General features: G+C 44.6%; 1 protein-coding gene across 5 annotated transcripts in view; it reads left to right on the top strand.

The window, feature by feature from the left end:
* Window positions 1-25,579, top strand: part of atrnl1b (attractin-like 1b) — a 713,064-nt gene that overhangs the window by 383,711 nt on the left and 303,774 nt on the right. For all 5 annotated transcript variants that reach the window (XM_068002149.1, XM_068002150.1, XM_068002151.1 and 2 more), the window contains exon 25: window positions 20,184-20,245. In XM_068002149.1, the coding sequence (XP_067858250.1) occupies window positions 20,184-20,245 (62 nt within the window). The remainder of the gene's footprint in view (window positions 1-20,183; window positions 20,246-25,579) is intronic.

Here is a 25,579-nt window from a genome sequence, read left to right as displayed (position 1 = left end):
AACACTCCCAGTTGAAATGGACGCGTTGCAGCCATCAGCCTGTGGCAGCTGCAAAGGTCCATTTGACAGGGGGAGGGGGGGGGGAAGACCCTCACTCATTGCAGGAGGCCACTCTGTCATTTTGGACAAAGTTTGGCCTCCACCACCCTCCTCCTAACGATCAAATGCACAAACTTGCACACTTACCCCGGTGTGCAGACACATTTACCTACCTTGCGGACCCCCTCAAACATACATCTTCCGGATAGGGGCTGCCGTAGCTGCAGTCATGACCTCCTCGGAGGAGAAACAGCATCACCAGCCTCGCCGGCCACGCCGTTCACCTCTGACACGTGGAGCTCCACAACACAGTGCTGTGACACATCCACCTGCACAGCAGCAGGGAGGGCAACCACAGAGAGAGATGCGTCGCAGAAGGCACTACTCGCCACAAGGTCTACAGACCGAGGCTCAGCTTCCTGGACCTCTCTGAGCAGCAGTGCACACGGAGGCTCAGAGTCAGTCGACATGTAGTCGTGGACATCTGCAGCCTCCTTCATGCCGAGCTGCTCCCGGCTGGCCTGAGCACCATCTTCTTACCTGTCGCTGTCAAAGTCACCACTGCCCTCAACAACTTTTCCTCCACATCCTTCCAGGTTGCCACCGGGGACATCTCCGGGTCTCTCAGTCGTCTGCACAAAAGAGCCCTGCAAATACACCTACACCCACTCTGCAGTGACACAATGGGTGGCATCAGGTGTGGGTCTTCATAGTGATCCTCAGGAAAGGGCATTATTGCACAAACCAGACAAGATTCGCTAAGACGTGGCAGTAGTGGTGACAATATAATGTGTGATGTGAGTTGATCAGAAATTAAATAGAAGTAAAAACCATGACAAATCCTCAAATACCCTTGTGCATCCCCTTCATGCTCACGACAAGTTTGCCTTATGCTTCCTACTGCACATATGTGATGCATGCCCTGTGGCTGCAGCACAGGTAGTGGCAGGTTGAGTGAAGCTGACTGTGATAGAGATGCACGAGAGGGTGAGTGTGAGATAGAGCCATGAGATTGTATGAGGATTGGGTTGAGTGGTAGTGGCGGAATGAGTACTGGCGAGGTGAGTAAGTGCAGATAAGATGAGGATGAGCTTTGAGTGGGTGTGAGAGGTGATGTGATAGAGTAGTGTTGGCAGTGCAGAAGGAGATGTGGGGTGGGGGCGGTGATGTGGCAGACGGAGTGTAGGGGAATGAGTAAGTGTACTCACTTTGGCTGACCTACTTAGGTGATTGAAGCGCCTCCTGCCCTGTATGCAGGTGCGCGATATGTTGGTGGTGCAGGTGACCTCCTCTGCCACCTCGAGCCAGGCCTTCATGGTGGCAGAGGCAGGCCGCTTCCTCCCGCCCGCTGGGGAGAAGATCTCTGATCTCTGTCTTCCCCTCCTCCTCACCCCATCCAATAAGAGCTGGAGTAAGGCATCATTAAACCTGGGAGCAGCCTTCCCCCTGGGCTGCTCCATGCTGTAATTTTGCCTATTTTCTACACCATCTATCAGTGGAGGACTGCCCCTTTAAATAGGGCTCCTCCAGCTGACAGCCTATGCTGCGCCTGTGCAGTCTGCCCGCTGCGCAGATTTCCAGTGCGAAATCCGGAAGCCAAGGTAAGTACCTTCAATCAAGCTGCAATTGCGTGCGGAGCACCCCGATTTCACTGGGCGCGTTATCCACGCGCCCAGTCGACCCCCCGCTGCCAACCCACCACCCTCCTAATATCGGGCCCAAAGTGTCTGCAAAGGGATCTTGACAGGTTAAGCGAATGGGCAGAAATTTGGCAGATGGAATATAATGTGGGAAAATGTGAAATCATCCACTTTGGGAGGAAAAATAAAAAAGCAAAATATTATTTGAATGGAGAAATACTACAAAATGCTGTGGTGCAGAGGAATCCGGGTGTCCTCATACATGAAACACAAAAAGTCAACATACAGGTGCAGCAGGTAATTGGGAAGGCAAATGGAATATTGGCCTTTATTTCTAGGGGGATGGAGTATAAAAGCAGGGAAGTCATGCTACCACGGTACAGGGTTCTGGTGAGACCACACCTGGAGTACTGCGTACAGTTCTGGTGCCCTTATTTAAGGAAGGACATACTTGCATTGGAGGCAGTTCAGAGAAGGTTCACTAGGTTGATTGCAGGTATGGAAGGGTTGTTTTATGAGGAAAGATTGAATAGGTTGGGTCTATACTCATTGGAGTTTAGAAGAATGAGAGGAGATCTTATTGAAACATACAAGATTCTGAGGGGACTCGATAGGGTAGATGCTGAGAGGATGTTACCCCTCATGGGGGACTCTAAAACTAGGGGGCATAGTCCCAGAATAAGGGGTCGCCCGTTTAAAACGGAAATGAGGAGGAATTTCTTCTCCCAGAGGGTCGTGAATCTCTGGAATTCTTTACCCCAACAAGCTGTGGAGGCTGAGTCATTGAATACATTCAAGGCTGAGTTAGACAAATTTTTGATCAGCAAGGGAGTCAAAGGATATGGGGAAAGGGCGAGAAAGTGGAGTTGAGGTAAAAATCAGATCAGCCATGATCTCATTAAATGGCTGAGATGGCTCGAGGGGCCGAATGGCCTACTCCTGCTCATATCTCTTATGGTCTTCTGGTGCTGTCACCAATTCTCTAGAAAGGAGACATTGGATAACATTTTAAACTGATGCTGACCCTGAAGCAACCTTAGGAATTCTTTTCTATTTAATCAGTGTGTTCCATGGAAACTAAATGAGATACATTATCTTAAGTCAGTAGAGAGCTGCATAGAACTTGTTGATATCTTTGTGTTGTTTTAAACTGTATGACCTATTCAATATACTGCGAAAATAAGTTAGAATCATAGAAGTTTACAACATGGAAACAGGCCCTTCGGCCCAACATGTTCATGTCGCCCAGTTTATACCACTAAGCTAGTCCCAATTGCCTGCACTTGGCCCATATCCCTCTATACCCATCTTACCCATGTAACTGTCCAAATGCTTTTGAAAAGACAAAATTGTACCCGCCTCTACTACTGCCTCTGGCAGCTCGTTCCAGACACTCACCACCCTTTGAGTGAAAAAATTGCCCCCTCTGTACCCTTTTGTATCTCTCAAATAAGTTGTCAGTAATTACTTTTTCTACTATTACTAATTTGCCTTGTAGCACAAGCTATCCAGTATGTCTGAGTACAATTTAATAATCCAGAACTACACAATATTCTGCTGGTGCTGACCAGGCTTTTTCCTCACCAAATGATTACTCAGACCAACCACCACAAAATCAATATTCTTCAAACCTCTTTGCCCTGCTGTTTCAGTCTTTCCTATCGACCGTTTTGGACCTACCCCTGCTTGTGTCTCTCCTTCCTCCTGCTAAAAAAACAGACAATATAGAGTTTGGAGCTAAAATGAGCAGCTGTTACAATATAGTTCTTTGAAGGAACCTAATAGTAACTAGATTTAAAAATTTAGAAGGGTGGAAACAACACCTTTGTTCAGTAATATTGCAGTTAAGGCCATAATGAGACTAAAAAAGAGATTTAGGCCCAGAAATTGGATTGTGCTGTGCCCGTTTTGCAGGCATAAAATGGATGCCTAAGGGTCCATATTGGTGACGGCACCACTCTAGGCAAATGCAAAGGGGTTAATGGCTTTTCTGAAGGCTCAGTTGCAAAATTGGATTGCACGTATCCGCATATGCACTGTGCGTGCTGCGGTCAGTTTCATCAGGCACTTAGTAGCCAAATCAGCGGTCCTTAAAGGGACCGCTGGACGTTGCCACCCGACGGGCAAGATTCAACTTTTGTACTTACCTCGTTGTAGAGGAGTGCCCCTCCCGGCTTGACATTAAATCTCCTGGCTGCTGCTGGCCACCACTTGCCCCCCTCCCAATTGCCTCTTGTGGACTCACCTGAGTCTCTCTGTTAACATCCAAGGCGGCTGAGTTCACTCCCACTCTGTGTCCAGCGAACCTCTTCCGGGGCCGTGACTGGCGCCCGCACCAGTGGACCAATTTGCCATGACTCTGTCTGATTTGGCATGCGCTGTGTCGGCTTTGTGCCCCAGTTTGGGCACAATGAAATTTCTAGACCTTGTTCTTTTTACATCTGTCTCTCAATGCAAAGTAATGTCATTAATTTTGCATTCTATTGACACATAGGCAGCTTATTTCAAAACCAATGCTCTTTGATTTGAAATAGTGAAATGCAAAAGATGTTTACTGAAAGTGAAAACAATGAAATGGTGTTGACAAAATGTTTCATTTCAGATGTAAATGGAGATTAACAATATTTTGAATAATGAGTGAGCCTCATTAAGCAGAATTATTTTATTTTTAAGGACTTGTATGTACAAATAATCAGTTCCTTAATTTGTGTTTATTTTTAATGGGTTTACCATCAAAACTGTAGCAGAGTATAGGACAGTTGACTGATCTTATATTAGCATGTTACAAATTAAGTTCATCCTTACAGATTTGCTTTTGTATGTAGGTGGAAGGCCTCAGAGGATTCTATTTAAAAATAAAACTGGAAAGCTTCTGCTTTCTTTATCCCCTTCCCTTTTAAACCGGTGGATTCCAGAGTTTTTCAGTGAAAGTGGGCAGATCTAGCCTGTAGGCATCTTTGGTGATACAGTCAAAGATGCTCCTTGGGGGACCTGCTTGGAGGTATGTTTGAGCAGCATGTGAAGTTCTGGACAGTTCTTCTTTCTCCCTCCCACCCAGATGGTACTACTGAGAATGGTGAAACTTGGTCTTTAGTGCATTTATGCACAATTTGTCAAGGCTCAGGAGTCACAGTGAATCCTCATTAAGGGAGTCACATGCAATGCAACAACAGTTTGCATTTATATAGTGCTTTTAACATAGTAAAATGTCCCAAGGCACTTAACAGGAGCATTATCAGACAAAATATGAAACTGAGCCACATAAGGCGATATTAGGACAGGTGACCAAAAGCTTGGTCAAAGAGAGAGGTTTTCAGGGGCGTCTTGAAGGAGGAGAGAGAGTTGGAGAGTATTAGGGAGGAAATTCCAGAGCTTGGGGCCTAGACAGCTGAAGACACAGATGCCAGTGGTGGGGTGAAGGAAATAGGGGATGCCCAAGAGGATAGAATTGGAGGAACACAGGTCTCGGAGGGTTGTAGGGCTAGAGGAGGTTACAGGGATACGAAGGGGTGAGGCCATGGAGGGATTTGAACAGAAGGATAAGAATTTAAAATTTGAGGCATTGCATTCAATCAAAATCCGCTATCTGTTCAATATTGGTCGAAGCAATGGTATCTATCCTATTTTACATATTACATCACATGTATCCTTCTTATAAGTATACCACTTCCTGTGATACTTTCTCGTTGCAGTATTGCCATCATGCTTTTTCTGTCACTCTATTTCCATCATGCTTAAACTTACCTTTTGATTTTATTTATCTCTAATTGAGGCCTGTAAGGTAGGTGTGTTGTTGTATACGTACCTCTGCAACATCTTAGCTCTGTCTCAAACATTTCCACATCGTTCACCTGAGGAAGGAGGTAGCCTCCGAAAGCTTATGAATTTAAAATAAAATTGCTGGACTATAACTTGGTGTTGTAAAATTGTTTACAATTGTCAACCCCAGTCCATCACCGGCATCTCCACATCAAACATGGGTGTTATTGATATCCACAGCACAGCAGGTAGTTTGAAAATCAGGCTTTTGACCTGATATCGCCTCAGTTTCTTTTTTGTCTGCTGCTATCTCTCACCACTCCTGTATCGAACCACTCCCACCTCCACCTTGAAAACCAATAACTTTCCTCCCCTGCTTAGACCCTAAGTGCTTCTCTTTTTCTGCTTCCTTCCTGTCTGGCTCAGACCCCTCTAGGCCGTCAGGAATTCCCAAATGTCTTTGCCACCCTTCAGCTGGTTCTTCTATTTCAGTTAGTTTAAATTGCAAAATGTCCTCTTGTGATATTTGTGAAGCGTATTTGTATTCTGTAACAATCGACAAATATGGTAACAGCACATTTTCTGCTTTAAACTAAATAAAACAGAAGAGTTGGCAGAAGGCTGGCGGCATCAGTTGGAAAATTCTGATGACCCAACAAAGGCCAAGGTGGGGCACAGACAGACACTGGCCCTAATGTTCACTCACCCCACCCCCCCCGAAAACTTGCAGATTCTGCAACAGTCCTCCCACTATTCAAATTCCTCCTTAGCCTTGCCCCCTCCTATCTTGCAGTGGCCATACGATGTTCTGAACTCTTAAGCGGCGTCTGGCAGCACACTTTTTCTTCATGGGGTTCCTTCTGGAAATTCCACTGTCAGGAAGAAGAGCAGGAGCGGGAGGAATGAGCTGGCAATAGAGCAAGTAGAAGGATGTATGCTTGGTTAGAGGAATCCTTACCCTACCAACCAAATTTAGGCCCAGGACAACATACCTACCGTTCTCGGAGGAACAGTGCGTTAGAGTATGTGCTTCTGTAGGGAGGCTGTCGCTGAGTTATAACACTTCCTGTAATGAGATCTGTAACCAACTATTAAAGCAAGCACAACATTGCCTGTTCCAATCAAGGTCACTGCAGCCCTGAACCTTATTGCCTCTTGGTCCTTGCAGGCTGAAGCAGGGAATATCTGTCCTATCGGTCACAATGCAGTTCATGCTTGCATTAAGCAGGTGATTGCTGTTATGTTTGCTAAAGCAAACACTTTCAACACTTTCCCCATGGACATCAGGAAGCAGCAGGATAGGGCTCTGGGGTTAGCACAGTTTGCAGGTTTCCCCAAGTCAAGTGTCTCATTAACTGCATCCATGTCACCCTATGGTCTCCTTCAGATGACCCCACTGCCTTCATGAATCGCAAGAGCTTATAATCCATACCACAGAATCAAAAATTGCCCCCTAATTATTTTCCAGGAACCAATCAAAAAACACTTCACTGCCTCCTTTCTGAACATTTTTGACCAAATTCGTTCAGTGAAAATGTGCATCTCACACCACTGCAACAACATAACATTTGAGCAATGCCATGGGACATCTAATATATTTTTATAAATTGGTGCATCTGGCATGCATTTTGTCTGTTGCAAATAATTGTCCAATATTGTATAAATGTGCTCTGGAATTCCCTCCCTATGCCTCTTCGCCTCTCCATCTCTTTCTCCTCCTTTAAGACTCTCCTTAAAACCTACTTCTTTGACCAGGCTTTTGGTCGCCTGACCTAATGTCTCCTTCTTTGGCTCGGTGTCAATTTTTGTTTGATAATACTCCTGTGAAGTGCCTTGGGACATTTTACTACATTAAAGGTGTCATATAAATACAAATTGTTGTTGTTTAGCACTGAGAAAATGCTTCAGGCTGGCAATTGTCCCTGAGTCTGGAAGTATGCTGGAGAAAAATGTCAAACTGATGGAAGTGAGTTAGGGATGGAACCACAAGGTGGGGGAGTGTATTAGATCACCTTTCCCCACTGCTGCCAAACTCCAGGACCATTCCCTTAGTGTTAAACCCCGGACCCTCTCCACTGATGCAAACCTCAGGATTGCCACCATAGTGCTCGAGGCCCTAGCATCATTCTCCCAGTGCTACCAAAGTGCAGGTTTTCCCGCACCCCCATGTTGCTAAATGCCACGATTCTGCACCCCTTCCCAGAACTATTCACCTACCTCAAACCATGTATATATTGCCTACCATCTTGCTGTGTATCCTGGACTTTTTTAACAAAAAGTTAAGCTAAAAATTGGATCATGGTTAAAGAAATACATAATAATCAAGGCTACTAAAACATTTTTTTATAGAAAACCAGAAAGACTTGCCGACTTTGATCCCCCAAGGACCAGAAAGAGTCCCAAAATACTATTTAATAAAAATGTAATTATACTTATTCAGTCACCATAAATCAGTGGCCCTGATAATACAATGTAAGTTAATAGTATAATCCCCCTTGCTGTTATCAAACAGCATATTCTCTGACTCATTATGCGGAATCGCAGAGGAGCTTCATGTATATAAATTAATCCATCATGCATCTGTCACAGTTAGATATGCAAAACAATCTTTTTTAAAAAATGATTGTAATTGAATTCCTTGCTGGATCCAGGAATGTCTATGCATCTATGGTTGCTCTCTCGTTAATCTCAGGAGTTGACGAGCGCCAACACTTACCTGGATTTTCCAATTTAAACCACCACCACATGAAATACTTGAGCAGTGGCCTTAAAAGGAGAGAAATGTTTAAGCATAGGCCTCATCTCTGCAGCTAAGCAGCCAGCACAACTATGCTCCAGACAACCAGTTAGCAAAATCACAGGAGATTGACTAGTATTATAGTATTGTGCAATGCTATAGTAGTAAGGATAACTTTACACTCGATTATTTTGGGTAAAGATTGTGTTGTTGCCGCATGGAGCATGGTGGTGTCATTCATCATTACTGCGATTCATACTGCTGTCTGTCATGAGTTTTGATACGAGTTTGTTATGCTAAGTGTTGAGCTGGTGACTGCACTTGTGCAATTTGAATTAAACTACTACGTTGGAAGAGATATTTTCAAGAAATAATTTGTGGAAAGGTAGAGTTTTTTTTTAAAAAGACATATTTCACAATATTTTTGGACTGCATGTGTGACTGAAATATATAGTCAGTCAAGGGTAACCCATTCTTCACCTAAAACAAAACCATGCCCTGTCGAAAATACCATCTATAAACCATAAACAATGCTTTAGTTTAATGTTTGTCAGTGTTCTATTACACATGCTACAGACATAACCTTTGTTTGCATCACAATGAAATAGTCACCGTCTAATTAATACAGATGTTTCCTTTGGATAATTCTTAAACATTATCTGTCACGGGTATTGTATATTTTTTTTTATTCGTTCACGGGATGTGGGCATCGCTGGCGAGGCCAGCATTTATTGCCCATCCCTAATTGCCCTTGAGAACGTGGTGGTGAGCCGCCTTCTTGAACCGCTGCAGTCCGTGTGGTGACGGTTCTCCCACAGTGCTGTTAGGAAGGGAGTTCCAGGATTTTGACCCAGCGACAATGAAGTAACGGCGATATATTTCCAAGTCGGGATGGTGTGTGACTTGGAGGGGAACGTGCAGGTGGTGTTGTTCCCATGTACCTGCTGCTCTTGTCCTTCTAGATGGTAGAAGTCGCGGGTTTGGGAGGTGCTGTCGAAGAAGCCTTGGCGAGTTGCTGCAGTGCATCCTGTGGATGGTACACACTGCAGCCACAGTGCGCCGGTGGTGAAGGGAGTGAATGTTTAGGGTGGTGGATGGGGTGCCAATCAAGCGGGCTGCTTTGTCCTGGATGGTGTCGAGCTTCTTGAGTGTTGTTGGAGCTGCACTCAGCCAAGCAAGTGGAGAGTATTCCATCACACTCCTGACTTGTGCCTTGTAGATGGTGGAAAGGCTTTGGGGAGTCAGGAGGTGAGTCACTCGCCACAGAATACCCAGCCTCTGACCTGCTCTCGTAGCCACAGTATTTATATGGCTGGTCCAGTTAAGTTTCTGGTCAATGGTGACCCCCCAGGATGTTGATGGTGGGGGATTCGGCGATGGTAATGCCGTTGAATGTCACAATTTTACAGGGTTTTTTTTTTAGATATTTTAGTGGAGTTTTGTTTCACAGGATTATTTTTTAAAATGTGCTTAATAGGCAACCCAATGGTGGGGAATGGAACATTTTTTACATTTTCGGCAGGAACTTCAAGTACTCCCAGATCAAATCTAGAATGGTCATTTAGGGAGCAAATTTTCTGAATTCTGTCCCATTCATTTTAAATTGCTACTTTCCACACCAGTCATCCTTATAACCCATCTGAGAGTTTCTCTGTTTGCACAGCGGGCCCATACCCATTAAATGGGCTTGCACTGCCCAAACTTATTTCATGAAGGATTCTTAAAACTGGCAGAAAGTGGAGACTTTTATCCTGTCATGTTAAACTAGATTTGATCCCAGGCCTTAGTGGTGAAAGAACATCGTGTTAACCCTCTCCACAACCCAGTCCTCTCAGTTTCTTTGTTAATATGGTGAAAATTCAGTTCACAATTGTGAAAATTCACAATTCAGACAAAAGTAACGTAACTGCCTTCCTTGCTTATCCATGTAAGAATGTGTATGAATAAAGCCAAGGATGAGATTGATGCTGATCAGTCATCTACTTTACGAGATAGCCGTAGAATTCCTTCTGTTTTAGCAATCCAAAAATAGGTGTAAAACATAACTTGGCAGAACTCTACAAAAATGTGTTTGAGTGCTTTATTATAATTCAGTGAATTTATTGAAAGAGAAATTTGGTGCTGACCTTCCTTTAAAAATGTTTGGAGGTTAATTGTTCATTTACTCACGGTCCTTTCTTGTGAAAATTCTGACATCACTTATTTATGATAGGAAAGGGCAGAGTTAAGGATTGTAATGGTTTACTTGACAATGATTGCTTTTGAGTGAAAGAACTTTCAACTATTGCTGACATTACAGTATCCTTGAATAATTACAATAATGTTATGTGTACAAAAGCAGCTTTGACAAATAGCGCTTGATTGTGTTACTTCAGCAGAAAATCTTTTAAAATGGCAGTGTAATTCTTTGCCAAGTGATTTTGTTTCCAGGAACATGACCATGGTTGCTTGTATGACTTCCTCCACAACTGTGTTCCCTTTGTTTTAGCAATGATCAGTCTTTTCCTTTTAAACATCTTTTCTTCCTCCCCAGCACACATTTTCAAAAGCCAATATTAAAAATCTGTAAATGGCACCAGACTAATCAGCATTCATTTTGTAATGACTTTCGGCTTTGAGTTTTTGCAATGGATGGCATTCCAATCTGCTCTGTATACACTTACACCATTCTCAATTGTCAATCATGTGGCTAGTTAGGGTGTCCAATTGTGGAGGAAAAAACGAGCACTGTCTTTGCTATTGCTTTTAGGAGCATATTTGGCAATATTAATTCATGCATCAGAACTGATGTTCAAAGACTCGAGAAACCTGCAGTCCATTCCTCAGACTGGCCTATTGTGAGGATTACAGCAGTAAATACAAACCCATAGTAAATACTGAAGTGTTTAAGCAATAGTCCACTATATCGTTTGTAAGTGGAACCTGGTTACTTCCTGCTTTGGAGGATTGATGCTTTTTTGTCATGCAGTGATACAGGGCATATTGGGATGGACTGATCCACGTATGAAAGCTACACCATCAGCTTGGTACAAGATGCCCAGTTTCTATACTCTGCTACTTTATGCCTGTGTTGGCAATATTTCTGACAACATTAAGGTGTGAGAAAATGATTTTTTCCTCCTTTACTTTTGAAACAATATATTGGTTCAAGAGACACAACTGCAGAATTATAAATTGAGTTATAATTTGATTTTTTTCTATTTAACTTTAGCATACTTTGAAATAACGACAGAAAATATGAGCAAAACTACATCAATATGTATTAAAGCCTCATTTATTTTTACAAATTTGTTATGAGGACAAACGTGGCCAATTTATGCTCAGCAAAATCTCACAAATTTGATAAATCGGCATTTAATCTGTTTGGGTGGGATGAATACTGACCAGGACACTGGGAGAATTCTTCCACTCTTCATCATATGCTGGTCGGGATCCTTTACATCCACTTGAACAGCTAAGCGGGACCTTGGTTTAAAGCGGCATCTGAAAGATGGCACTTGCAATGATGCAGCACTGCTGTATTGGTCTAGATTATGGACTCAAGTCCCGGGGAAAGGATTGAACCCACAACCTTCTGATTCAGAGGTGAGGGTGTTACCACTCAGCCATACTGACACTTAGTTAGAAGACTTTGGAAAAAAGGATACCAAAGATTCTGAAGCGTTTTGTTTTTTGTTGGTCTAAATATCAGTAAGTTAAATACTGCACAGTTAATAGATTTTTTTTTGATTCTGTATGAATTTATATCTTACAATAAATGTATATTTAGACCTTAGCTTGAAATATATAGTAGGTTTGTTTTTCTGCCTATCAGAGGGATCAGATTGTACAGAACATGTACTTTCCGGTTTAATGCAGCAATAAAAGGATAGATTGTTATCCATCACATTCACTACACATATTCACCTAACTTCATTGGAGGCATGGGGCTGCTCATGGAAGCTACAGTTTATGGTGAACGTGAGTAGCGTTGGAGAGGGTCTGAATTGTAACACCTTCAGTACTTTGCTTAATCATACGAGGAAAAAAACATATGTCTAAGTCAGATTAATTGGATTCCAACTTCCTCAATGTTATACGAAGAAAAAGTGCCTAGGGGCGTTTTTTTTTACAACAAAAGCAACTTGAATTTACTTAGCACCTTTGGTAGTGGAGAAAAGAAGCCGGGGGGTTATCTTTGCATTCCAAGATGATCCTGGAGTAGTGAGTGGTTTTGGCAGAGGAGAGCAGGGCCCAATAGTGCTTGTTGTGGTCCAGCCAGATCTGGCGATGAATGGCTAAACAATTTGTGCACCATAAATGTTCAAATCTGCATTCCTTGGACTTAAGGGAGTGAAGGTGGGGGCCATTCCAAGGGGACTAACCAGGGTGGGAGAGAGCAAGGGTTTTACTGAGGACAAGGCCATCAAAGATGGAGGTGAGGGTGTGATTGAGCAGATCAGAAGCTGCAGAAGTATCGTGGCAAATAGAAGGCCAAAGGCTAGACAGTTGGGAATTTGAAAGTGACTTGAGAGATTTTTCCAGGGGCAGACACAGAACAAAGTGGGGTTGGAAAGGGGAAGGGGATGTGAGTGGTGAGAGATACATGGATGTCATCAAAGATGGCCGTATCTGTGATTGAGACGATGGGAATAGAGAGGGCTTGTGAGATGGCAAGGTTGAGGGGATGGCTGTGAGTATTGGTAGGTGAGTTTATATGAAGGGGGGGAGGTGCGGTGAAGGCAATACAGGAGGGCAGTGATGGCAAGGTGAGTTGAGATGGAGGTTGAAATCACAGAGGATGAGAAGATTCAACCTGTATATGCTATTTTAATACAGATGTTAAACCTTTTATTTCAGCAGGTTAATGCCTACGCAAAAATAATGCATAGAGGAATGTGGTATGCGCATGTCGTGTTTGTCTGTGAACTTTGCCAATCAGAATTTCTACCTCCTAGTTTCCTCATACAGCATAGAACTGACTGAAGAAACATGGGTGCAAATTTGCATCCTAACACAATGACAAATGTGTTGCTTTTCAATGGCCCTTCAAATTTTTCAAATTGTGCTTTTTGGTGCTATAATGAATTAGAAGAGGATACAAGTTTGTCCAACAAATGTATTACAAATATTAATAAGTTTTATAGAACCATAACACCAGAAGCAATCATTATATCTGAGTGATTTCCAAACTGTTGAAGTATTCTAGATATGAGAAATAGTTTTACAACCAATAATGTCATTGTTACAAGAAGTTCAGGAATGTGCAGTTGCTAATTAACACATGGGTTGGGAGAGGGGAGAAAATCTCCAGAAGTGAATATAATGGAATTCACAAATACTTTCATGTTCACCACCTGCTCATGAAGGATGATCTCTGAAGGAAACATATCTGGAGGGAACTGACAGAATGTCTTGATCTCTTTCTGTTCTTCAAATCTTTGGTTTTCTTTGGTTACAGTTGCAGCAGAAAAATTAATCCCTGGTTATTTGAGCTCTTGGCAGAAAGAATCACTTCATACTGCTTTCATTGGCAATGACGGATACCCTCATCCCACTCAACTGTTTTCTACTGGTCATATGCCACTTTAACGCACACATTTTTGTGCAGCACATGTGCCCAGCGGTATTGCAGGCACTTTGCAATGTGCATGTACTAATGAAAATCTGTCCATTGCTCAAAACAAATTATTTACAATTAATACATTTCAAGAGTTTTCTTGGTAAATGTGTTTTTGCATTTAGGCAAAGATGTGTAAATAGTCATTGCAACAGGTGCTCTTTGTAACACTACACTGCCAAAAAAATTACAGTGCAGAGCAAACTACGGAGAGGGTATCTAATCTCTATGGGCAAGAAAATTGTAAACCATATGTAATATGACAAAGTTGTGCTATTTTAGTGAGGGATTACTGGATTCTTAATTTTCTGCTGTTTATTTTATCAAATAATTTGACAGCCTGCATATAACAGAATAATTGGCCTTCATGCAGCTATTATATAGGCACACAGTTTGCTTAAGAAGTGATGCATAAATGTAAATTTAAAATTGCATACTAAAAAACTGTTCAAATTTCTTGTTGGTCTTAAAAGATTTTTCAAAATTTCAATTTATTGCTGCAGTAGAACATTCTTAATCCACTGTACCTTGTATTGCTGCATCAGGATCACAAGGCTGCACGATGATTGCGGATGATTACTTTCATCCAGATATCTTTAATAAATCCCCAGTGCTATGAACTACATTTTAAATACGCTGGAGATTCACACCCAGCTTTCGTAGTTTTAGCATCTTTTGCTGTGTTCATACTATCCATCCAAATCTAGTTGTACTTGGGTCTAGTTTGGCTCATTCAAAATGTGCAGTTCCCACTGTAACCAATACCTGTTGTAAATACGATGAATAACAGTTAGTAAAACCTTTGAGGCATCCATTTTATCATTGGTGACATTGTAAGCATAATAAAATATCCAAAGCAAATGTTTACCTTATTTTAACTCAGTTGTGCACAAATGGCCGGAATCCATGATATGGGATGAAATTAGTGAACATTTAGAGCACGGACTAATCAGGGGCCATCAGCATGGATTTGTAAAGGGCAAGTTGTGGTTAACTAATTTAATTGAATTTTTAAAGAAAATCAGGGAAAGGGAATCTGGTTGATGTATATATCAATTTTCAGAAGGTGTTTGTAAGATACCACATAAGAGACTTGTTATGAAGACTGAGTCAGGGAACATAGTCACATGGATAGATGGATAGTTGGTGGATAGGAAGCTAAGAGTAGAGGTAAATAGATGTTTATTCAGCTTTGCAGGATGTGGGGAGTGGTGCACCCCAGGGATCTGTGTTGGGGCCTGTGTTTGGGTTTTCCATTTAAATTCATGATTTGCATATTGGCAGAAAAGGAATGATATTAAAGTTTGCTGATGATGCTAAATCAGGCCATGGTAAATTATCAAAGAACGTTAATTAATGGAATGGAAGGATTGGTGACGAATGCAGTTCAATGCAGAGAAATATACGTTTTGGGAAAGAAGAGTTAAAGGAAGTATATCCAAAATGGTAAGATTCTTATTAATTTGGAGAACAAAAAATATCCAACCAATTTTAAAAAAAACCCAGATGATGTGAGCAGAAATCAGATAAATCAGAAAGGGCAGTGTAGAACAAGCATACTCATTCCCCCCCACCCCACCTCCTCCACTACCAATGCCTTGACCAGTAAACTCAACCCACCTCGCTCAGAGGGTTAATTAATAATTTTCTGAATTATTTAGTGTTAGCAAAATGGGAACTTGGATTAATACCTTTTACAGACATTCTAGTGACAATATTCCCATTCGTAAAGTCACCCTGAATTGCTTTTGGAGTGCCGTCCAAATACAGTATTTGTAGCGGATATGGCCTTGTTCCACGTCTTGTGAATAATTGCAAATGGAAATATGGCATAGGCTGTTACAAGTGCCATTGTAGCTGCCCAATGTTTTCTACTTGACTAGCTTCAATTTTAATTTAATATCTGACATTAAAAGAAAATTATAAAATTGAAGCTAAAGAAAGAGGAGATTTTTCTTTCATCAGTCTATGATGTAGGCCTCGGTGATGAAAGGCCTGCATGGAACCCATATTGCTCAATTCTCATCTCTCTAGAACAAATACGCTTTAAAATTAAACTATTGTTGCCCAACCCTCCAGTGGCTCAGTGCCTGAATGCATTGAATGGTATGACATGGCAGTGTCCCATGTAGCCAGAAAGGTTCCATAAACTTCACCCATTGTCCCCAATTGCTAGAGAGAGGGTAATTCTTTACACAATCCAAGTCAAAACTTAATTGTAGTACTGAGGGAGTGCTAGACTGTCGGAGGTGCCGTCCTTTGAACGAGATGTTAAACCAATGTCTGCCCCCTCAGGTGGATGTAAAAGATCCGATGGCACTATTCGGAGAAGAGCAGGAAATTTTTCTTGTTGTCCTGACCAACATTCATCCCCAAACCAATAGCACTAAACATATTATCCCTACGTTACAACAGTGATGACACTTAATTTAAAAAAAGGAGTAGTACTTTGACTGTTGCTTTGGAGCATCCTGAGGATGTAAAAGGTGCTATATAAATTGTTTGGAATCACGTTCGCATAAGGTCTTCTCTTTCCCTTCTCCCAATAAAATGATAGTATCGTGATTTGAATAATTCATAAAAACGATCTTATTTTCCCCCCATCTCTCTCAGTGAAGGTACCGGTGTACTGTTCCATGGACACTGGAAAACCTCCAGTAGTGTCAAAGCTCACAGGTCATGTAAAAGAGCACGTGTTAGTATGGTGCTCAATGGTTGGGGGGCATCACAGATGAGCCTGATCCCGTCCATGCCTGATGTCTGTGCACTCCAGGACCATTGACTAGCTATCACGAATGGAAATTATAACTGACTTTTCCTCTCCCTAACTTAGGACATTGAGGCAAATTTTAATGTTCCTATTGCTGCCCCAGATCCTAGAATCTTCCCTTTCTGTATGACTCAGTAATATAGTATGTGGTTCAATTCACCACCGGACCATCTTCATATAAATGATTTAGACCCGAAAAATAAACTTTTTTGATGTATCAGTAGATTTTGTTTTCTCATATGAACATCGTTAGTGGGGGGTGGATTGGCGAGTCTTCAGTATAGCAGCAGAATTGTTCTTGGGCTAGTGAAGTGAGAGGGGCCTACTGCATGTAAACAATGGAGTTCTGTTATTGTCACTTTATTTGCCAGATAGTCATAATAGTTTGGCGTCACTCCAAATTTATTTGGCTTTTCTGTGCAAAACATTGCAGATGAATTGCTTTGTGAGAGAAACCAGTATGAAGTAAGAGAGCTATTTACTATAGTTTTGCTGCAGCATTTTGGTGGAGCCCATGATTACGCTTCTGTTTTAGAGGAAGCTGTGAACAGCTGTATCTGACTCCTACAGGGTGGCTTCACAGCCAGGTATGGATCATAATCTGTTGAGCTCACAAAGTTCAGGGTTCCAATTCTAGCTGTAAATTTCCTTTTATTATATGTGTGCAACATAGGGTTGCCAACTCTGGTTGAAGACATTCCTGGAGATTTCATCACATGACATTCTGACCACGACATCTGACCATGTGATGCCTGATCACATGACATCTGATCACGTGACTTCTGCAAACATTTTTGCATTTACCTTATAAAGATTAGGTCCCCTGTAGTCGAGTATTTTTGCTCAGGATATCGCACCAGCAGCTGTTGTGCGAAAAGTTCCAAGAACCAGAAGGCCACACGTGAGCGGGGGAAGAGGAGAAACCGGGGGGTGGGGGGGCGCGCCAGGGGAAGAGGGGAAACTTGGGGGTGGCAGCGGCAGGGGAAGAGGGGATTCCTGGGGGTGGGGTGGGGGGCGCTGGGGGAAGAGGGGAAACCTGGGGGTGGGGGGGGGGGGCGCTGGGGGAAGAGGGGAAACCTGGGGGTGGGGAAGAGGGGAAACCTGGGGGTGGGGGGGGAGCGGTGGCGGGGAAGAGGGGAATCCTGGGGGTGGGGGTGACGGCGCCGGGGGAAGAGGGGAATCCTGGGGGGGGGGGGGGTGACGGCGCCGGGGGAAGAGGGGAATCCTGGGGGGGGGGGTGTGACGGCGCCGGGGGAAGAGGGGAATCCTGGGGGGGGGGGGTGACGGCGCCGGGGGAAGAGGGGAATCCTGGGGGGGGGGTGACAGTGCCGGGGGAAGAGGGGAATCCTGGGGGGGGTGACGGCGCCGGGAGAAGAGGGGAATCCTGGGGGGGGTGACGGCGCCGGGAGAAGAGGGGAATCCTGGGGGGGGGGGTGACGGCGCCGGGGGAAGAGGGGAATCCTGGGGGGGGGGGTGACGGCGCCGGGGGAAGAGGGGAATCCTGGGTGGGGGGTGACGGCGCCGGGGGAAGAGGGGAATCCTGGGTGGGGGGTGACGGCGCCGGGGGAAGAGGTGAATCCTGGGGGGGGTGACGGCGCCGGGGGAAGAGGGGAAACCTGGGGGTGACGGTGCCGGAGAAAGAGGGGAAACCTGGGGGTGGGGGGGTAGCGGCGGCGGGGAAAAGGGGAAACCTGGGGGGGGTGTTGGCGGGGGAAGAGGGGAAACTGGGGTGGGGGGGTGCGCTGCGGTGGAAGAGGGGAAACCTGGGGACGAACTTTGATTCCACCAGTAACTAATGGTAACTCACTGAAATTGCACTGATAACTAATAGTAAAGTGGTAACACTCAGATTCCCCTCATAACCAACAGTAACATAATAACTCACTGATAGTCCAAATGTAAATGGTAGTAATAGGTGTAATGCTCCGATATCCTACCTGTCAGTATGGTAGTAATCCTGTAACCCGCTGATATTCACCCTGAAACCTTGGATAGTATCCCCCTGCCCTACACTGCACAAGGTGTGGTCAGGCTCCCCAGTCGATGCCACTTTCAACAGGACCGATTTCTTTCCCTATCTCCTTGGACTCTGGTTCCATGTGAAGGTGACAACTTTGAACTGGGAACCTCAGTCAGAGATGATCTGTACTTGGACTTCACACGTCAAAACCAGCCAGCACAGACTGCCAACCAAACCAAGAGATCGCACATAGGGCAGTGGGCTCAGTGTTTGAGGCAGTTCTCAGAGAGCGCATCGTCCTAAACTCAGCTCAACACCAACATTTCTAAACCACTCGATAAAGGAAAATTTTCATCGAATTATAGAAATTACAGCACCAGAGTTGGCCATTCAGCCCGTGGTGCTGGCTCTCTCTCTTGTGACCCCAGTCCTTTTCGAATATTTATCCCATTCCCTTTGAAATGAAGTTTTAGTCTCTACCTCAATAGCCACATGTGGTGAAGTATCCCACTGCCTAATAGCCCTCAGTTCTTTCCTCCTCCCTTCCCCCTTATTTCTTTCAGTGCAAATCCTTGGTTTCCATTCCCTAGTTCCCCATTTGCCCACCAGTGGAAATAATCTTTCACTATTTAACCGCAGTAAGGTCCCCAGGTTTCACTTACCCTTTTACTGGCCGCTCCTCTCTGTCGCTCCTACTCACCACCATGCTGCTGCTGCTCCTGGCTCTGCAGGAAATGCTGGTCCACATTTTCCCCGCCCCCAGCTTGAGTCCCAATCCCCTGACCCCTAATCCCCCATCCCTAGTCTCCTTTGTTCCCCGAGGCCCCATTCCCCATCTCCCCCACAAACCCCCATTCCACAGGTGCTCTCTCCCCCTGAGCCCCCATTCCCCATTCCCCATTTCCCATTTCCCATTTCCCATTTCTTTTTCACCCCCCCCCCCCCCCCCACTCTCGAGCCTCTCTCTATTTCAGAGCCATGCCCCTATTCAGAGCCCCCCTCTGATTGCTCCACGCAGTCGTGATTCTGCGGCGGTGGTCGGGTGACGTCACTAAACGGGAGGCTTCTCTACTAGCAGCCGGTGATGTCACAGTGCGGGGGGGGGGGGGAAAGAGGGGGGCACACTGCAGCGGGAAATTTAAATCGCTGATCTCTTGGGCTGCTGAAGGCAGCGCTCGAGGGAGGAGACCCCGATTCTGGGAAACTGCCGGTCATTTCACAAGGACTGGGAACCCGAGTGCAACAGCAGGTCTAAAAATTCATAACTAATATTTTTTGGCATTGTTTTTCAGATTGGCAGTGATGCCATAGTATATCAATTTTAGTGCCATTTGTGATTTCACCAATATCCATAGCAAACTTAAGCCACTAGATAATTATGGCAAGTAATCTATTCCGGGATGTCCCTTTGATAGCAATGAACACTGTGAATTTGGTAGTTGTGGTTCTGGACTTATCGCAATTTTGTTGAACAATTTTCTTTATGTCCTGCTACAGTTTTGTTAAATGTAAGTGATACGAAGTTCAAAAAAATGTTTTGTAGATCATGGTCTGATTAAGAAAGGAACCTGATGCAAAATGATTCTGGAAATGTTATTAAAATAGATCATATTTTAGGTATGCCCCGCTCACTGTCTTTAAGGTGTAATAATTTTTTATTTATAATGTCTCCTCCACAGATCTCCTTTTCACAACACAGTAGCTTTATGGACCTGGTCCAATTCTTTGTCACATTTTTCAGGTAAGTTGATTTGCATTTAAATGTGAGCATATTTTTAATCTTTGAATTATATGAAATAATAACTCATTATTATGTGGAATGCATAAGAACCTAGAAAGGAGAAAAAGCCATTCAGACGATCCAGCTCACTCCATTATCCACATCCTTTTTCAGGATCCAATCCAACTTTTTTAAAACAATAATTTCCTGTCCCATTCCAGATACTTCCACTCTTTAACATTGAATAAAGAATTACTCCATTTTTTTTAGTTCTAAAGCATTTCATATTTATTGCACTGCTGGCTGATTTTCCTCCTTTCTATCTTAAGGACACAGGGGGCGATATTGTACACTTGCTACCTCCCCAACAAAGATAAGCTACCTTAGCAAAGGTCTGGATTCAATACAAGACCTTCCTGGTCTAAATAGTTCAGTATCTCACCAAATGGTGACACTGCAACATTTTTCTCTCTTATGTAACTGCTGTTACACATTGTGATAATACTGTTAATGTTTAGCAATTGTTACCCCTATGTCTTTCTCTAGACTCATGTCATTTGATTACTGGCCCTTCATCTTGCTATTTTTAGTACTATTTTTTATCTTAAATTTTTCAATATTAAATGTAATTTACAATGTATGTATCTCATTTTTATGTGTCTCTAAATTTTCTTGGAACCTCTTGCTTTTCCATGCAAAATTCTACATTTATTATTAATACTTAGTATTTTGAGTAATCTTAAAAAAAAATCAGCAGCAGAGTTCTGCAGCTGAAACATGTCCAGCAAAAACTATTGTCATTCTTTGTTTTCTATTGTTTAGCCTCTTTGCTGTCGAGCTTGCTGTCTCTTCCTCTTTTGCTTCAATCCTAAAGCCCTTTGCAACAGCAGCTCAAGTGCCTTTTTGAAGTTCTAAAAATCTTGCATCCACCACATTATGCTTTTCCACCTATTCTATAATATCGTCAAATAATTTCAAAAGTTGAATTGCCTTTCATAAATCCAAGGTGGGTGAAATGATTTTTGTTTTCCTTAGATGCTCCTGAATTGTTTCCTTTTATAGTAGAGGCCTGTTTCCTTACTGTCGATGACAAGCTAACAGGCCTATAATTCCCAAGCTCATGTTTCTGATTTTCAAAACCTAAAACATTAGTTGTGATCTGTCACTTTCATGTATGTGCTAATGTATGAACAATTTCAACCACACCTCGTCTTATTTCTATCCTCATTTCCTTGTGTACAACAACAACAACTCGCATTTACATAGCACCATTAACGTAGTAAAACGTCCCAAGGCGCTTCAGAGGGGCGGTACCAAACAAAATTTGACACTGAGCCATATAAGATATTAGGACAGGAAGCTTGATAAAAGGGGTAGGTTTTAAGGAGCATCTTAAAGGAAGAGAGAGAGGTTAGGGATGGAATTCCAGAGCTTAAGGCCTAGGCAGCTGAAGGCACGGTCGCCAGTGGTGGAGCGATTAAAATCGACGATGCGCAAAAGGCCAGAATTAGAGGAGCACCAGAGATCTCGGAGGGTTGTAGGGCTGGAGGAGGTTACAGAGATAGGGAGGGGGCGAGGCCACTGAGTGATTTGAAAACAAGGATGAGAACTTTAAAATTGACGGCATGGCCGGACTGGGAGCCAATGTAGGTCAGCGAGCACAGGGGTGATGGGTGAACGGGACTTGGTGCGAATTAGGATATGGGCAGCAGAGTTTTGGATGTGCTCAAGTTTATGGAGGGTGGAAGATGGGAGGCCAGCCAGGAGAGCATTGGAATAGTCAAGTCTAGAAGTAACACAGGCATGGATGAGGAATTCAGCAGCAGATGAGCTGAGGCGGGGCAGAGACAGGCGATATTATGGAGATGGAAGTAGTCCATCTTGGTGATGGAGCGGATATGGGGTTGGAAGCTCATCTCAGGAATAAATAGGACACCATGGTTGTGAACGGTCTGGTTCAGCCTCAAACAGTGGCCAGGGAGAGTGATGGAGTTGGTGGCTATGGAACAGAATTTTTGGGGGAGACTGAAGATAATGGCTTCGGTCTTTCCTGATATTTAGTTGGAGGAAATTTCTGCTCATCCAGTACTGGATGTCAGACAAGCAGTATGACAAATCAAAGGCAGTGGAGGGGTCAAGAGAGGTGGTGGTGAGGTAGAACTGAGTGTCGTCAGCGTACGTGTGGAACCTGACATTGTGTTTTTGGATGATGTGGCCGAGGGACAGTGTGTAGATGAGAAATAGAAGGGGGCCAAGGATATATCCTTTTTTTTTATTCGTTCACGGGATGTGGGCGTCGCTGGCAAGGCCGGAATTTATTGCCCATCCCTAATTGCCCTCGAGAAGGTGGTGGTGAGCCGCCTTCCTGAACCGCTGCAGTCCGTGTGGTGACGGTTCTCCCACAGTGCTGTTAGGAAGGGAGTTCCAGGATTTTGACCCAGCGACAATGAAGGAACGGCGATATATTTCCAAGTCGGGATGGTGTGTGACTTGGAGGGGAACGTGCAGGTGGTGTTGTTCCCATGCGCCTGCTGCTCTTGTCCTTCTAGGTGGTAGAGGTCGCGGGTTTGGGAGGTGCTGTCGAAGAAGCCTTGGCGAGTTGCTGCAGTGCATCCTGTGGATGGTGCACACTGCAGCCACAGTGCGCCGGTGGTGAAGGGAGTGAATGTTTAGGGTGGTGGATGGGGTGCCAATCAAGCGGGCTGCTTTATCTTGGATGGTGTCGAGCTTCTTGAGTGTTGTTGGAGCTGCACTCATCCAGGCAAGTGGAGAGTATTCCATCACACTCCTGACTTGTGCCTTGTAGATGGTGGAAAGGCTTTGGGGAGTCAGGAGGTGAGTCACTCGCCGCAGAATACCCAGCCTCTGACCTGCTCTCGTAGCCACAGTATTTATATGGCTGGTCCAGTTAAGTTTCTGGTCAATGGTGACCCCCAGGATGTTGATGGTGGGGGATTCGGCGATGGTAATGCCGTTGAATGTCAAGGGGAGGTGTTTAGTCTCTCTCTTGTTGGAGATGCTCATTGCCTGGCACTTATCTGGCGCGAACGTTACTTGCCACTTATGAGCCCAAGCCTGGATGTTGTCCAGGTCTTGCTGCATGCGGGCTCGGACTGCTTCATTATCTGAGGGGTTGCGAATGGAACTGAAAACTGTGCAGTCATCAGCGAACATCCCCATTTCTGACCTTATGATGGAGGGAAGGTCATTGATGAAGCAGCTGAAGATGTTTGGGCCTAGGACACTGCCCTGAGGAACTCCTGCAGCAATGCCCTGGGGCTGAGATAATTGGCCTGCAACAACCACTACCATCTTCCTTTGTGCTAGGTATGACTCCAGCCACTGGAGAGTTTTCCCCTTGATTCCCATTGACTTCAATTTTACTAGGGCTCCTTGGTGCCACACTCGGTCAAATGCTGCCTTGATGTCAAGGGCAGTCACTCTCACCTCACCTCTGGAATTCAGCTCTTTTGTCCATGTTTGGACCAAGGCTGTAATGAGGTCTGGAGCCGAGTGGTCCTGGCGGAACCCAAACTGAGCATCGGTGAGCAGGTTATTGGTGAGTAAGTGCCGCTTGATAGCACTGTCGACGACACCTTCCATCACTTTGCTGATGATTGAGAGTAGACTGATGGGGCGGTAATTGGCCGGATTGGATTTGTCCTGCTTTTTGTGGACAGGACATACCTGGGCAATTTTCCACATTGTCGGGTAGATGCCAGTGTTGTAGCTGTACTGGAACAGCTTGGCTAGAGGCGCAGCTAGTTCTGGAGCACAAGTCTTCAGCACTACAGCTGGGATGTTGTCGGGGCCCATAGCCTTTGCTGTATCCAGTGCACTCAGCCGTTTCTTGATATCACGTGGAGTGAATCGAATTGGCCGAAGACTGGCTTCCGTGATGGTGGGGATATCGGGAGGAGGCTGAGATGGATCATCCACTCGGCGCTTCTGGCTGAAGATGGTTGCAAACGCTTCAGCCTTGTCTTTTGCACTCACGTGCTGGACTCCGCCATCATTGAGAATGGGGATGTTTGCAGAGCCTCCTCCTCCCGTTAGTTGTTTAATTGTCCACCACCATTCACGACTGGATGTGGCAGGACTGCAGAGCTTTGATCTGATCCGTTGGTTGTGGAATCGCTTAGCTCTGTCTATAGCATGTTGCTTCCGCTGTTTAGCATGCATGTAGTCCTGAGTTGTAGCTTCACCAGGTTGGCACCTCATTTTTAGGTACACCTGGTGCTGCTCCTGGCATGCTCTTCTACACTCCTCATTGAACCAGGGTTGATCCCCTGGCTTGTTGATAATGGTAGAGTGAGGAATATGCCGGGCCATGAGGTTACAGATTGTGCTGGAATACAATTCTGCTGCTGCTGATGGCCCACAGCGCCTCATGGATGCCCAGTTTTGAGCTGCTAGATCTGTTCTGAATCTATCCCATTTAGCACGGTGGTAGTGCCACACGACACGTTGGATGGTGTCCTCAGTGCGAAGACGGGACTTCAACTCCACGAGGACTGTGCGGTGGTCACTCCTACCAATACTGTCATGGACAGATGCATTTGCGACAGGTAGATTGGTGAGGACGAGGTCAAGTAAGTTTTTCCCTCATGTTGGTTCGCTCACCACCTGCCGCAGGCCCAGTCTGCGGCAGGTGGGGTCTCCAGAGGTAACGGTGCGGGAGCAGGAAGCGAAGCCATTGCAGGTCATTCTCTGGCCACGACTGGATAAATAGGAATTGAACCAGGCGAGGGCAGTACCACCCAGCTGGACGACAGAGGAGAGGCGTTGGAGGAGGATGGTGTGGTCAACCGTGTCAAAGGCTGCAGGCAGGTCGAGAAGGATGAGGAGGGATAGTTCATCACGGTTACAGTCACATAGGATGTCATTTGTGAATTTGATAAGGGCCGTTCCACTGCTATGGCAGAAGCAGAAACCTGATTGGAGTTGCTGAAAAGATGGGCATGGATTTGGGAGGCGACAATACGTTCAAGGACTTTGGAGAGGAAAGGGAGGTTGAAGATGGGGCAGCAGTTTGCAAGGACAGAGGTGTCATTGTTGGGTTTTTTGAGGGGGTGATTACAGCAGATTTGAAGGGAGGGGAACAGTCCCTGAGGAGAGGGAACCGTTGACAATATCAGCTAACATGGGGGCCAGGAAGGGAAGTTGGGTAGTCAGCAGTTTAGTGGGAATAGGGTCGCGGAAGCAGGAGGTGGATCCTTGATGCATTCCATTGTCTTGCATCAGTACTCAAGCTCCAATGATTTGGGGAGTTTATCTCGAATAATTGAATCGTTGGCCTAGAAATTGGATTGCGCCATATTTGGGTGCAAACCTGGTGCTGCACACACGTAATGA

This window comes from Heptranchias perlo, chromosome 21 (genome assembly GCF_035084215.1).
Source record: "Heptranchias perlo isolate sHepPer1 chromosome 21, sHepPer1.hap1, whole genome shotgun sequence".
NCBI lineage: Eukaryota > Metazoa > Chordata > Chondrichthyes > Hexanchiformes > Hexanchidae > Heptranchias > Heptranchias perlo.
This window is presented reverse-complemented; position numbering and strand designations above follow the sequence as displayed.